Source organism: Oratosquilla oratoria, chromosome 34, assembly GCF_046742065.1.
Source record: "Oratosquilla oratoria isolate Oo_2021 chromosome 34, ASM4674206v1, whole genome shotgun sequence".
In the NCBI taxonomy this organism is placed as follows: domain Eukaryota; kingdom Metazoa; phylum Arthropoda; class Malacostraca; order Stomatopoda; family Squillidae; genus Oratosquilla; species Oratosquilla oratoria.
In genome coordinates, this window is record NC_134810.1 from 40,107,790 (window position 1) to 40,122,791 (window position 15,002).

Below are 15,002 nucleotides of genomic sequence, written 5' to 3' on the forward strand. Positions count from 1 at the left end.
AAATTTGAAAAGTAAAAAATAGTAACAGATGTCGTTTCTTCTCAAACGAAGTAGCAAAAACAAGTAGCATGCTAGTGAGAACTGCTTAGTGTACCGCCATCTTAAGCAATCACCCATAACCTCGAACTGACAATCTTACCAGCAAAATGTTGCTACAGTTATTGTGTCGTCATCATTGCCTTGTTCTCGGAACTGAAACAATATATTCATAAACTCTGTATCTGTCTATATATCAAAAGCTTTTTCCCCCTTATAAGGGAGGTAGCCAAGTCAAAAGGCAACCATTCCACTCCCATCCACCGCCCTTTCCCCCCCCCTCTCACCTTAGCTCCTCGTGGATGACGGGTCATACCTGCATCAGGCCCACTGCCCCGGGTCAGAAGCAACGCACTACGGCACAGCATCTTAAAATGATAAAGACTTCCAGACTTGGGTTCTTTTCCCCACCCCAAAGGCAACGATACATCTCGATCAGTTCAGACAGTGTCTGGGCCGCAAAACCCTACCTACTCTTCACCTCTTGTCGTGGGTTTTGCTTCCTTTGATACCCTTGAGGGACGTTATCTCAACAACCATGTGAAGCCCTGGGGGACGCTGGCTGCGGACTCTGTCCCATCAAATAAGAAAGAACATTGACCGCAGGATTCTGCCGTTGGGTTTGAACGTACTGGGGACGGACATAAGAGCGTGTGGTCACATATACATGCACACACACACACACACACACACACACACACACACACACACACACACACACACACACACACACACACACACACACACACACACACACACACACACACACACACACACACACACACACACACACACACACACACACACACACACACACACACACACACACACACACTCTCTCTCTCTCTCTCTATAGGGTGGGAAGTTGGGGTGTGTGTATGCGTGTAAGGTGTGCGTGCTTGCGTTATAGAGGACTCACATATGACATTTTTTCTTCCTCTTTTTACGTTCTTCCTTTTGTCTACACCGTTGCATTGTTTTGCAATTCCCAATTTAGAGACAACAAAGCAGCAGCTACCCACCCATACACACACACACGTGCACACACACGTGCACACACACACGTGCACACACACACACACACGCACGCACACACACACACACACACACACACACACACACACACACACACACACACACACACACACACACACACACACACACACACACACACACACACAATATCTGGTCATAATGGTTTGACTCTGACAAGGATTTACTTGGTATCATTGCGTGAATGAGCTATTCTTGCGCTGGAAAGGGACTACGTAGGCTGACGGACACAAAAGCCTTTTTCAACGCAAAGAGGAGTCCAGCGAAGACCAGACAAAACCCTCCACACGCTCTGGAAAACGCTCATGCAAGTATGCTTTTGTGTGTGTGCGTGCGTGTGTGTGTGTGTGTGTGTGTGTGTGTGTGTGTGTGTGTGTGTGTGTGTGTGTGTGTGTGTATCTGTATGTGTTTGTGTGTGCATGTATATGTGTATGTGTGTATATGTGTTTGTATACGTGTGTGTGTGTGTGTGTGTGTGTGTGTGCGTGTGTGTGTGTGTGTGTGCGTGTGTGTGTGTGTGTGTGTGTGTGTGCGTGTGTGTGTGTGTGTGTGCGTGTGTGTGTGTGTGTGTGTCTGCGTGTGCGTATTTTACGGGAAGAGAGCTATGCTCGAAGTGACCCGCTTTTGAATTGAAATAGGCTCTAAGTGAATTATTCTTCATTCGTGTGTGTGTGTGTGTATGTGTTTGTGTGTGCGTAACAGTAATAGTATTGATAACTGTAACAATAGTAGTAATATCATGATTAGTAATAGTAGTAATAGTATCAGTAGTGGCATTACTAGCATCAACAGCAGTAGAAGTAGCACTAGTAGTACTATAATCAATGGCAGCATTATAAGCAGTAGTAGTAATATAATAGTAATAGTGGCTGCAGTAGCAGTAGCAGTGGAATTAATAGAAATATTAATAATAGTAGTAGTAATAATTGTAGTGGCGTCAGTAATAGTAGTGGCAGTGGTAGTAATAGTAGTAGTAGTAGTAGTACCAGTGGTATAATATTCTTCAAGAAATTTTGAGTTTCCCCACGAAGGAAGCCATGCCCTTTACAAATAATATATTGTGGACCTTTCCCTGGCACTCGTGGTGGCACACTAGGTATTTCTCGCCAATATGCTACTTGCTTTTGCTATTTCGTTTGGACAGAAACAACTTCAGTTACGATCTTTTTTTTTCAATTTCCAAATGTCAAATTACTCTTGCGTCATGTAGTGAGAAGCTGAATGACCAACTAAAAGAAGTTAAATTTAGAATACGAATGTTCGATACATTGTTGAGATGTTCTTACGGATGTCTAGAATAGTGTAACCGAAGTCGTTTTTACTCAAACGAAGTAGCAAAAGCAAATAGCATGCTAGCCTAGTGTGCCGCCACCTTTAGTGAGAAGAGAGTACGCTTCAACATTGTCCAAGTCTCTTTGAATTGTCTCGGAGCATAAGAGAACGCTGCAGGAATTCATCTTTGTGATTTCACCCAAGTCCATTTCCTTTTGTGACCTAATCGATTCCAAGGTTACTTGGCATCTAAATGGTATTATTTCATGTTAACTCACACTCACGCTCACTCACTCCGCTAGATCTTGAACCTCAGGTAGATTCTGGTCCGCCAACAGTAATCCTCTCCATGCCCTTCGGTCCTGTGCTGCTTCCATCCAGGTTGCTTTATTTATTCCTCTTCTGTCCATCTCCGCATCCACACCGTCCATCCATCTCATTCGAGGTCTCCCTCTGGGTCTTCATCCAGGCATTCTACCCATCATAACTCGTGTTTAACAGTTCAACAATCTAAAGAGAGATTCCGTAATCCTTAAAAGGACTGAATCCAAGCGTCAAACGAACGTGAACATCAGTCACAGGTGGCGAGACAATAGGTCGGCTTTTGTAACAACGCAAACACTTGTATGAATTGCGTTTGTCCCCGACGCCCTTACAGAACCGTGTCGTCACCTCGAGCAGCTTGCGTCTGCGGCAAGTCAGAGCTTCGGACCTTACACGCGGACCCTTTTTTTATGACACTGCCCTCAGTCACCGTATGACCCTAGCGACCTGTATAGCCCTTGACGTCAGAGGCGAGGCGTAGGTGCTTCGCTCCGTTTTCTGAGAGAGCCGAAAGCGGAACATCGGTTGGCGTGGTCGGGAAGACTGTAGGTCTTAAAGAGTTAAGTGTGTTCCGAGAAGTGTCTGTGCGTCAATTTCTTGCACAAGCACCTCACCCCTAGAACGTAGTTTTGCTCAGTCAGGAATACTTAGATAATTGTATCCCGTCAACGTTCACAAGTACTTCTCCGCTTTGGCGGACAACATGACGCCACAAATATGGAATCTAAGATGGCAATTAGTGCTCAGTATTTTCCAGTGAATGGATAATAACTTCCATTCATATAGTTGCGTGCTTCAAGTCAGTAAGGATATCTCCTAAATCACTAATATAATTATGTAGTCCATCTTATTTTTATCTTTAGATACGTGTGGGAACCAAACAGCTACCGTATATTTTATTCAGAAGATAGGTTCTCAGTGAGTTATTCCTCATCTGTGTGTGTGTGTGTGTGTGTGTTTGTGTGTATGTGTGTGTGTGTGTGTGTGTGTGTGTGTGTGTGTGTGTGTGTGTGTGTGTGTGTGTGTGTGTGATTCACCATGGTCTTTGGATCACGTGTTGGACTCGTGATCGACAGCTATTTCCCTCCTGGAAGAGAGCTCAGAGCTTATATATGACCGATCTATGGGTAATGCTGTGACCTTACACGCACACACACACCCAACTCCCCGCCCATGAGAGTTGGAGTAACAGCCCGCAGCACAGTGATACTGACATTATTTCAGCCCTGGGCAGGATTCGAACCCGGACCTCCGTAGTGGCAGTCGGGAACTCTATCAACTGCGCCACGAGTTGTGTGTGCGTGTATATGTGGGTGTGAACGTGTATGGGTGTATGTGTTTTTTATATGGGCACATGTACCCCGAATGTCAGCTTTATTTATAACTTTAAACGAGATATATTTAATCTAAAAAAGATAAATAAACAGGAACTAGACCGACTAGATAGGATGATCAATGCATTAATTGTGGGAATGCAGGTGTATAGCATCAAGTGATCTAATACTAGTGTAGGGATACAACGTACCTCTTTATCATCTCCGACTAAAGCAACTGTTCCACGTGCGAACTCACAGGGGTGTGGACAGGATCAAGCACATCGTAACGCGAGTCTTTCCAGCAGGGCCGTTCCAGGGAGATAAAAACGGAAAAGAATTTGAGAAGGACCGTTCCGAACGTAGAGGGGGGTGAAAGAGAAATAGTTTTTCTTTACAGTGGGGCCGATCCAAGAAGGAAGGAAAAACGACACAGATTCGCTTCCTTTTCCAGCAGGGCTGTAGCATAGGACAGCAGTTCCAGCATCACGTTATTCTCCTGGAAGTCCTTTCCTAAAGGAGAGGTGACACCTTCATTACAAGATTCTATCTCCAACTGAATAAAATTATAACCTCACGAGGCCCTATCCTTGGGGTAAAGCAAACAGTGTGGAGTTTTAAAAGGAAAAGAAACGAAGTCACTAATCTACAAAGTACTTTACGGAACTGACTAAGAAAAAAAATCACAGTGGTCTGAAAATGAGCCGAATACTACACAAAGTTCAGAGGTCCGTTGGAGCTGAATGGAATAACCTTGGAGAGGCAAGAGGCCAAAACATCGTTGTGTTACGAAGGATACTGTATTGGATTGACTCGAGTTAGACCTTGTGCAAGGGTCGGCGCAGAAAAAGAAGCAAACAGTCGCGCCACAAAAACTGGAAAGGAGTCCTCCATCTTCTCAACGAACTAAAAAAAAAAAAAAAATAGTCGGAAACTTTGCTTGCCAAGCCACGTAATGTACGTTGGTGTTGTCATGTCCTTGCTTTTTGCTTAATTAGTTAATTGAAATATCAAACCACTTAAGACATGTAAGAACCTATCTTCAATCATCTTCGGTTATACAATGATATCCCAACAACATGGTAAAAAGAAGTATAATCTCGTGTCTGTGTGTGTGTGTGTGTGTGTGTGTGTGTGTGTGTGTGTGTGTGTGTGTGTGTGTGTGTGTGTGTGTGTGTGTGTGTGTGTGCGTGTGTGTGTGTGTGTGTGTGTGCGCGTATATGTGTTTATGTGTGTGTGTGTGTGTGTGTGTGTGTGTGTGTGTGTGTGTGTGTGTGTGTGTGTGTGTGCGTGTGTGTGTGTGTGTGTGTGTGCGCGTATATGTGTTTATGTGTGTATGTGTAAGTTGCCATTGTACGTTGCATCACTTGACAAGCGGGTCCACAAGGTTATCCCCTGGATCAGGGGTTCTCATTAGGGGTGAAATTCACCCCCAGGGGGGAATTTTGGGATTTCTGGGGGTGAAATGTGACCACAGTCAGCTTACGGGGTGAGGAAAGCAATTATAGGTTTTGGCCTATCTGGCCTGTCACCTGGGCTGGATTTATACTAATTTGGAAACAATAAAAGGGTTTTTAGTAATATTTGCATATTATTTAGAATGCACCTTTTGAAAAAGACAATCTTGGAAAGAAGGGGGGAATTAAATTCTGACAAATGGTGAAAGGGGTGAATGGGCCAAGTAAGGCTGAGAACCCTTGCTCTAGATCAACGTTTCTTAAACTGTTTCCTCGCGTATGCCCCATTCTTATGATTTGCTGTTCTTTAGCCTCCCGTAGGTCCTTGTAACGCTGATTTTAATCGTGTTGTATTCACTAACTACCACTAGTTTTTAGTGCGATGGTCCACTTATGGATATCTGTGGACCCCAAGGGGGGGGGAAGGGGGAAGGGGGTATGACCCCTTGATTCAGAACCCCTACAGTCTAGGGGGGTTCTGGGCGGGGAACAAATTCTACCCTTTGCATATTCCTCCCTTAGAACCATTCCCCTTGACTGTCTTATGACCTTGAGTGTTGAGATAAGTTCTGCTATCGTTTGTGAGGTTTAGCGTTTTGCCCATTACACACGATGATGTTTTTTAATAACTTTTTTTTTTTGGTTCCAAATGGTTTTGTTCAACAGACAAAAGCACACGAGCTTGATTTTCAGTTTGAAGACATGAAAGAAAATAAAGTGTTTAAGTACCAGACACTGTTGAAGGGTTCGGAAGTAACTATTATTGGTGTCTAATTTAATTTCCTTTTTCTTTGTTTCCAGATGGAGAACCGAAACTATTCGCGGTCGCTGGCCATCAACGATGCCCTCCAGATCGCCAACATTGCAGATTTAGTGAGTAATTTTGCTTAATTTTGCCTGACCTGACCTGACCTGACGTTGACCTGATATTAACCTGAACTGACATTGTCGCATTTGACCTAAGTTGTCCTGATCCTGTCTTTGTTACCTGATTTGTTCTAACCTTGCTTTACTTCATTTGAATCGAGTTGACCTGACCTTACCTGACCTAACCTGAGTTCACTTCTCTGAGCCTATAATCGTCATTTATCATTGTAATGACACCAGTACAGGTTTTAACGTAAGATGTAATATGTTAATATTTTCTTGTGAAGTACATGAAGGTCTCAGTGATATATTAACCGTTGTATATAAACAAATCAAGTAACATATAACATTAAAGAAGCTCACTACAGTGGGAAATACACGTGTTTTACCTCTTTCCGATGCTATATTCACAATCCATATACTCACATCAACGAGTAACAAAGAAAAGGTGGTATTTGTCAGATACTGTATATAACAAGATCACTAACCATAGCTAATCCCTCAAAGACGTGGAAACAGAAAAAAAATAATCAAACTCTACCACTAAAGAAGACAACGCCTATCAAACAATTTCAATTTAATGAAGGAGAGAGATTGATCCAAGTCCAAAATATCAACATTTATTTTTCGAGGAGGACCAATACTTTTTGGCAGGTGTTTATATTCACGGCCATTGTGAAAGATCCACCACTTGTTTATTTAACGGAAGTTAATGTTGGCGTTTTATCTACCCTCCGAATCGTAATGTCAACAAGAGGGGAGCCTCTCCCTCATCTATAGGACCCTTCCCATAACCATTTTATTCCCTTCCCTCCCCATACACAGATTCCCTACAACCTTTCTCCCTCTGCTTCTCTTCTACATACATCCCTGATACATATACGTTTTACTCATACATGTATACATGCAAACGTACTTACGTATGTGTATGTATATACATATATACATATATATGTATGTATATATATATATATATATATATATATACATATGTATGTATATATATATATAATATATATATATATAATATATATATACACATATGTATGTATATGTATGATATTTGTACGTGTGGATTTTTTCTTGCTTTTATCGTGTACTAATAGTTTTTCTCAGATTTTATTTTCTTACTTCCTGATTTATTCAAGTATTTCTATAATAGCTTTTTCCTATTTCTTTTTAATCACCCAATATGCTTAAAACATTCGTGTGCAAAGTCATTATCATTATCTTTCTTTCTTTTATTTTATTTTATTTTATTTTTTCGCGCGATCTGCAACATTCTGGCGATGAGTTGCCAATTAAGGATAAAAAACTACGAAAATCTTGTCCCTTGTTTTTTTTTTTCTGTATTTATATTTGAATATTGCCTTTTTAGTTCCATCTATGTCTCTCCCTTTATTTTTGGTTTTCTTTTTATCTTTATCTTTTTATTTCATCTTTATATTTTATTTTTATATTTCTTTATTCACAGTCTCGTTCTCTCGCACTTCGAATGGATTATCAACTGCCTAAGTTTTATGTAATCAGTATTTTAGCATTTCTAATGAGGTCTCCTTGGACCTATGTTATGTATTTTATTTATTTATTTATTTATTTTCAAAACGTGTCATCTCAAAGAAAAAAAGTACTGACCGCTTTGAATTTTGATTCTCCATCCGTTATGCTATGTATATGTGCATATATATATATATATACATATGTATAAATTTAGGTGCGGAAATTATTCCTTTTGCATTTTCTATTACTTTTTTCTATCCTTTGCTCTTTTAGATATTTATACGTAATTTCTTTTAAAATAATACACAAAAAACCCACAGTCGGAGAAAATAAACTTCGAATGAAAGAAGATTCTATATTTCGGCTACCAACTGTAGCCCTCTTCAGGGAAGTACTTTCCTGAAGAGGGCTACAGTTGGTAGCCGAAATATAGAATCTTCTTTCATTCAAAGTTTATTTTCTCCGGCTGTGGATTTCTTGTGTGTTATTTACAAATATGCTGCTACATTTCTGTTCAGACATTCTTTTAAAACATTTGTGACCAAGTCTTTGATCATTGTCCTGAAATATGGAAGCGTAAATTGGTAGTAAATTGTTCATTATTTCTTAAACTAATTTTTCTTTCATTGTTCTTTATTTGTATTTTTTTCTTATTTTTTCTTTTGTCCCTCCTCTTCCATCTCTTCTACCCTCGCCTTCTCTTCCCGCTCCGCCTCCCCTCCTCCCACTCCTCTTCCTCCCAATCTTCCTCTTCTTCCTCTTCCTCCTGCTCCTCTTCCTCCTCCTCCTTCTCTTCTTGTTCCTCTTCCTCCTCTTCCTCCTCCTGCTCCTCTTCCTCCTTCTCTTCCTCCTCCTCCTGCTCCTCTTCTTCCTCTTCCTCCTCCTCCTCCCCTCCTCCTCCTCCTCCCCCTCCTCCTCCTCTTCCTCCTCTTCCTCCTCCCCTTTCCTCCTCCCCCTTTTCCTCCTCCCCCTTTTCCTCCTCTTCCTATTCTTCCTCTTCTTCCTCTTCCTCCACCTGCTCCTCTTCTTCCTCTTCCTCCTCCTGCTCCTCTTCTTCCTCTTCCTCCTCCTCCTCCTCTTCCTGCTACTGTTTATCCTCTTCCTCCTCCTCCTCCTCTTCCTGCTACTGTTTATCCTCTTCCTCCTCCCCTTTTCTCCTCCTCTTCCTCTTCTTTCTTTTCCTCCTCTTCTTCCTCTTCTTCCTCTTCCTCCTCTTCAAACTTGTCATTCATCTTCTCGTCCCTCAACTTGATCCCCTTTGCTTCCTCCATCTCCACCTCCTCTTCCTTCTCCTCCTCCTCCAACTCCTCCCAATCCTCCTCTTCTTGCTCCTCCTCCCCTTCTCCTCTTCCTTTCCTTCCTCCTTTTCCTCCACCTCCTCGTCCTCCTCCTCTTCCTCCCCTCTTCCTCCCCTTCCTCCTCGTCCTCCTCCTCTTCCCTCCTCGTCCTCCTCCTCCTCCTTTTCCGCTCCCTCTTCCTCCCCTTCCTCTTCTTCCTCCTCCTCCTCCTCCCCCTTTTCCTCCCCTTCCTCCTCTTCCTCCATTTCCTCCTCTTCCTCCCCCTCTTACTCCCCTTCCTCCTCTTCCCCCATTTCCTCCTCTTCCTCCCCCTCTTCCTCCCCTCCTCTTCCTCGTCCTCCTCCTCCTTCTCCTCCTGGCCTTTTCTGTTTACGTCGGCATCAGCAAAACGATCGTATTTATTACCGAAAGTCTCCTGCCTGCCTGCCTGCCTGCCTGCCTGCCTGCCTGGCGGCTATCACACCGCCGTCCATCGAAGGCTCCCTTTCTCTCTCTCTCTCTCTCTCTCTCTCTCTCTATCTCTCTCTCTCTCTCTCTCTCTCTCTCTCTCTCTCTCTCTCTCTCTCTCTCTCTCTCTCTCTCTCTCTCTCTCTCTCTCTCTCTCTCTCTCTCTCTCTCTCTCTCTCTCTCTCTCTCTCTCTCTCTCTCTCTCTCTCTCTCTCTCTCTCTCTCTCTCTCTTTTTCTCTCTCCTCTCTCTCTCTCTCTCTCTCTCTCTCTCTCTCTCTCTCTCTCTCTCTCTCTCTCTCTCTCTCTCTCTCTCTCTCTCTCTCTCTCTCTCTCTCTCTCTCTCTCTCTCTCTCTCTCTCCGTTGTCTCTCTCTCTCTCTCTCTCTCTCTCTCTCTCTCTCTCTCTCTCTCTCTCTCTCTCTCTCTCTCTCTCTCTCTCTCTCTCTCTCTCTCTCTCTCTCTCTCTCTCTCTCTCATGTGTCCCCATGTGCATGTGTACACATGCCGCCATGTGCATCTGTAGGTGCAGGTGTGTCTGCACATGCGCTGTCGTTGATCTCTTTTCCTCATTACTCTTTTCCTTTCATCCTTCATTGTCTTTCTCATTATTTTTTTCTTATATTTCAGGTCTTTGTCTGTCTTCTATGTTCAATGTCGTTTTCATTATTTTCCTTTTCATATTCTCTCTTTTCTTTGTCTCTTGTTGTATTTTCTGGTATAATTCTTTTCCTCTCTTTTTTTTCTTTTGTATTTGCTCTTTATTCGATATTTTTTCGTACAATTCTGTGCCCTTTGTCTTTCCTTTGTTCATTTTTTTTTTTTTTTTTTGCATTTTGCATTGAATTCTTTGTATTTCTGTTTTTCACTCTCTCTACGTCTTCTTTAACTATCTCCAAGCTTCCTCCTCTTCCTCTTGTTCCTCCTCATTGTCCTCCTCTTCCTCCTCCTTGTCGTTCTACTCTTCTTCCTCCATCTCCTCCTCCTCCTCCTCCTCCTCCACCTCGTCTTCCTACTTCTCCTTCTACACCTCCTCTTCCTCCGTCTCTTCCTCATCTTCTTTCAACTTTTTCCTCCTCCTTCACCGCCTTCTCCTCCTCCTCTTCATCTTTCTCTTCTTCCTCACCCGGTTTCTTTCTCATGTTACTTGTCCTCTCTCTTTTCTTTATTCTAACTTGCTTTTCTCCTGCTCTTCCTCTTTGTGCTCTCTTTCTCTCTTCCGTCTTCACTTCATCTACAGCCTCTTTTTCCTCCTCCTCCTCCTCCTCCTTCTCCTCCTCCTCCTCCTCCTCCTCCTCCTCCTCCTCCTCCTCTTCCATCTCATTCTCCTCCCTTTTAACCGTCCCCCCTCCTATTCTTACTACTACTCCTCTTTCCCTAGCTCCTCTTCTCTCACTTCCTCCTCTTCCTCCTCTTTTTCCTCCTCTCCTTTTCTTTTCTTTCTCTCTGTTTCTTCTTCCCCTCTCTTTCTCTTCTTATTTCTCCTCTGCCTTCTCCTCTTCAACATTACCTCCTAATTCTTCTTTCTCTTTTCATTCTTGTCATCTTCCTTATATTCTTTTTCCTTCTCTTCCTCCTTCCTCTTCTTCTTCCTTTTCCTCCTCCTCCTGATTTTCCTCCCCCTTTGTATGCATTTTAATTTCTCCCTATTTCTTTTTCTTTCCCTCTTCTTCCTCTTTCTCTTTCCTTCCTGTTCCTCCTCCTTCTTCTCCTCCTCCTCCTCCTCCTCCTCCTCCTCCTCCTCCTCCTCCTCGTTTTAATTTTCATTTATACCTACTTCTCTTCCTTTTCCTCTTCCTCTTTTTCTTTTTATTACTCTTCTTTCTTTGTTTTTTCTTCCTTTTCATCCATTCCTTCCTCATTCCTCTCTCTCTCTCTTTCTATATATATATATACATATATATATATATATATATATATATATATATATATATAGATATATACAGTATATATATATCCTTCCTCTCGTTTCTTCTCTCCTCTCTCTTCTCTTTTCTCTCTTTTTCTTCCTTTTCCTGTCTCCTGTTTCTACCCCTCAATCTACTCCCCCTTCTCCATTTCCTCCTCCTCCTCTTCCTATGCCTACTCCTTACTCTTCTCCTCTCTCTATCCCTCCTCCTCCCTCTTTCCCCCTCCTCCTCTTCCTCCTCTTCCTCCTCCTCCTCTTCCTCTTCCACCTCGTTTTGTTGACCTAATTTTTACCTACTCTTAAGCGTCTTATAATTCTCCTGATTTTTAATTTTCTTCCTCACTTTCTGCTCGCCTCCTTTGTCCTCCTCTCGTTGTCCTCCTCTTGTTGTCCTCCTCCTTCCTCATCTTCCTCATCTTTCTGGTAAACTTGGGCTAATGAAAACTCGCTTTCCTTCCGTCTGTATTTCACACTTTTAACTCTCTCCATTCTTGTTCCCTTCCTCCCTTAATCTTTACCTCCTCATTCTCATTTCATCTTTCCAGTTTCCTTTCTTGTCTGTTCTTCTTCTTCTTCTTCATCCTCTTCTCCTTTTCCATCTCGACATTTACCCTTTGTCGTTTCCCTTTACTTTCTTTACCCTCAGCTCTTCCCTTTGTCATCCTCTGTGCACTTTCCTCTTTCCCTTCCCTTTCCTTTCCATACCCACTCCTTCTCATCACCATCCTTCTCCTCCTATTCCTCCTCCTCCTCCTCCTCCTCCTCCTTCTTCTTCTATTCCTCCTCCTTCTCCTCCTCCTCCCTCTCCTCCTCCTCCTCCTCCTCCTCCTCCTCCTCCTCCTCCTCCTCCTCCTCCTCCTTCTCCTCTTCCTTCTCCTTCCCCTCCACCTCCTACCTCAATTCCAACTCCCCCTTTCCTCCTCCCCTCCTCCTTTCCTCCTCCCCTGCCTCCTTTCCTCCTCCCCCTCCTCCTTCTCCTCCTCTTTAGCCTCCTCCTCCTTCTCGTCCCTCTTCTCCTCTTTCTCTTCATTCTCCCCCTTATGTTCCTCCTCCTTTGCCTTCTCCTCTCCCTCTCACCTCCTTCGTCTCCTCCGTCTCCTCCGTATTCTCCTCTCTCTCTCTTCCCTCTCCTTCCTCTCCCCCTCTCCTCTTTCTCCTCCCTCTTCTCCTCCTCTTTCTCTTCCTTATCTTTCTCTTCCTTCTCCTCCTTCTCTTCCTTCTCTTCCTGCTCCTTTTCTTCCTCTCTCTTCCTTCCCCTTCTCCTCTTTCTCTTTCGTCTCCTCCTTATCCTCCCTCTCCTCCTCCTCTTCCTCCTCCTCTTCCTCCTCCTCATCCTTCTCCCTTTGTCCTTCTCTTCCCTTCGTCCTTCTCTTCCTTTTCCTCCTTTTCCTCCTCTTTCTCCTCCTCCTCTTCCTCTCCTTCTCTTCTTTTTCCTCCTTTTCCTCCTCTTCCTCCTCCCCCTCCTGTCTCCCACCCTCTTTTCTTCTCTTCATTCCTCCCCCGCCTTTTCATTATGCTCTCTATGCTCTCTTTGTGGAGAAGCCTTCTGCTTCTCTGTCCTTTCTTTATGCAGATTAAATCGACCCTCAGAAGCCATTGACCTCGCGAGGAAAGAGAACGAGGAGGAGTTTCCTCCTCCTCCTCCTCCTCCTCCTCCTCCTCGTTCTCGCCTTTCCTCTTTCCTTCTTCTCTTCTTGCCTCCTCTCTACTCTCCATTTCCCTCCCATTCTTGTCTCTGTGTTCTCTCATTTTCTCCTTACTTCTTCTTCTTCTTCTGTTCTTTCATTGTTTCTGTCCTCCACTTTCCCTCCGGTCTCGTCTCCACGTTTTCTCCTTTTCTCTTTTCTTCTTCTCTTCTTTCCTTCTCTCTGCTCTCTACCCTCTACTCTCCTTCTGTTCTTGTCTCTGTGTTTTCTCCTTTTCTCTTTCCTTCTTCTGTTCTTTCCTTCTCTCTGCTCTCTACCCTCTACTCTCCTTCTGTTCTTGTCTCTGTGTTTTCTCCTTTTCTCTTTCCTTCTTCTGTTCTTTCCTTCTCTCTGCTCTCTACCCTCTACTCTCCTTCTGTTCTTGTCTCTGTGTTCTCTCCTTTTCTCTTTCCATCTTCTGCTCTTTCTTTCTCTCTGTCCTCCGCTTCTCTCTTCTCTCTTCTTTTGGGCGAAGAGTCTGCGCGGTTGGGGGTAGCCTCTCTTCCTCTCCTCCTCTCGTTCTCCTCTCCGCGTTCTCTTCTTCTCTCTTTCCCTTCTCCTCTTCTTTCCTTCTCTCTTCTCTCCTCTTCTTCCTTTCCCTCTTCTTCTGCCACCTCGAGGTTTATTTGTGCAATTCACGCCCTCACTACTTCGAGGGTCGGATCGTTTTCTATTTATAGACCCTCTTAACAACACCACTACCACCACCACCACTACCACCACCACTACCACCAGCACCACCACCACCACTACCACCACTGCCACCACCGTCGTTATCAACGCCACACCATCAATACCACCACCAACACCACGACCTACCAACAATACCACTATCATCACTAATACCATCACCACCACCGCCATAATCGTCACCATCAACATCACCACTAATACCACTACTTCCACTACGACCAACGTCACTACCATCACCATCATCACTAACACCACCATCACCACCACTAACACCACCACTATCATCACCATCCTCCCCCCCTCTCAACTTCCTCCATCCTTCTCTATTTTCTTCTCCTCCTCTTCCTCTTCTTCCTCATGCCTTTTCCCCCATCCTTCTCCTCCTCCTACTCCTCTTCCTCCTTTTCCTTCCATTTTTCTTCCTCTTCCTACCCTTCTTCCTCCTCTCTCTTCCTCCTCCTATCATTCTTCTTCCTCCTCCCTCTCTTCCTACTTATTCTCCCTTTCTACCTCCTCCTCCTCCGTCATATTTACGTCCACTTCCTTCTCCTTCATTTTGTTCTTCTCCTTCCTCCTCTTCCTCCTTCTGATATTTCTCTCTCCTCTTCATATTTTTTACACCTTTTCCTCCTGTCTTGGAACGTTCTACGCCCTCACTTATCCTAAGCGCAAATTGAGACGCAGGCGACATAGGGGACACAGGTGACATAGGTGACAGGCGACACAGGTGACATAGGAGACACAGGCGACACAGGAGACACAGGCGACATAGGAGACACAGGCGACACAGGAGACACAGGCGACACAGGTGACACAGGCGACACAGGTGACACAGGCGACACAGGTGACACAGGTGACACAGGCGACACAGGCGACACAGGTGACACAGGAGACACAGGTGACATAGGAGACACAGGCGACACAGGTGACACAGGCGACACAGGTGACACAGGCGACACAGGCGACACAGGTGACATAGGAGACACAGGCGACACAGGAGACACAGGCGACATAGGAGACACAGGCGACACAGGAGACACAGGCGACACAGGTGACACAGGCGACACAGGCGACACAGCACAGAACAGAGGCAAGCTTCCTGCTGCTGAACTTAAGTACAGTTTGAAATTCTCTCTCACTTTAGAATGTTT

At 44.2% G+C, this 15,002-nt stretch overlaps 1 protein-coding gene across 15 annotated transcripts in view; it reads left to right on the plus strand.

Moving 5' to 3' along the window:
• The window catches only part of mmd (disintegrin and metalloproteinase domain-containing protein mind-meld), a 781,430-nt gene that overhangs the window by 560,291 nt on the left and 206,137 nt on the right, over positions 1–15,002 (plus strand). For all 15 annotated transcript variants that reach the window (XM_076173443.1, XM_076173455.1, XM_076173452.1 and 12 more), the window contains one exon: positions 6,257–6,328. In XM_076173443.1, coding sequence (XP_076029558.1) covers positions 6,257–6,328 — 72 coding nt within the window. The remainder of the gene's footprint in view (positions 1–6,256; positions 6,329–15,002) is intronic.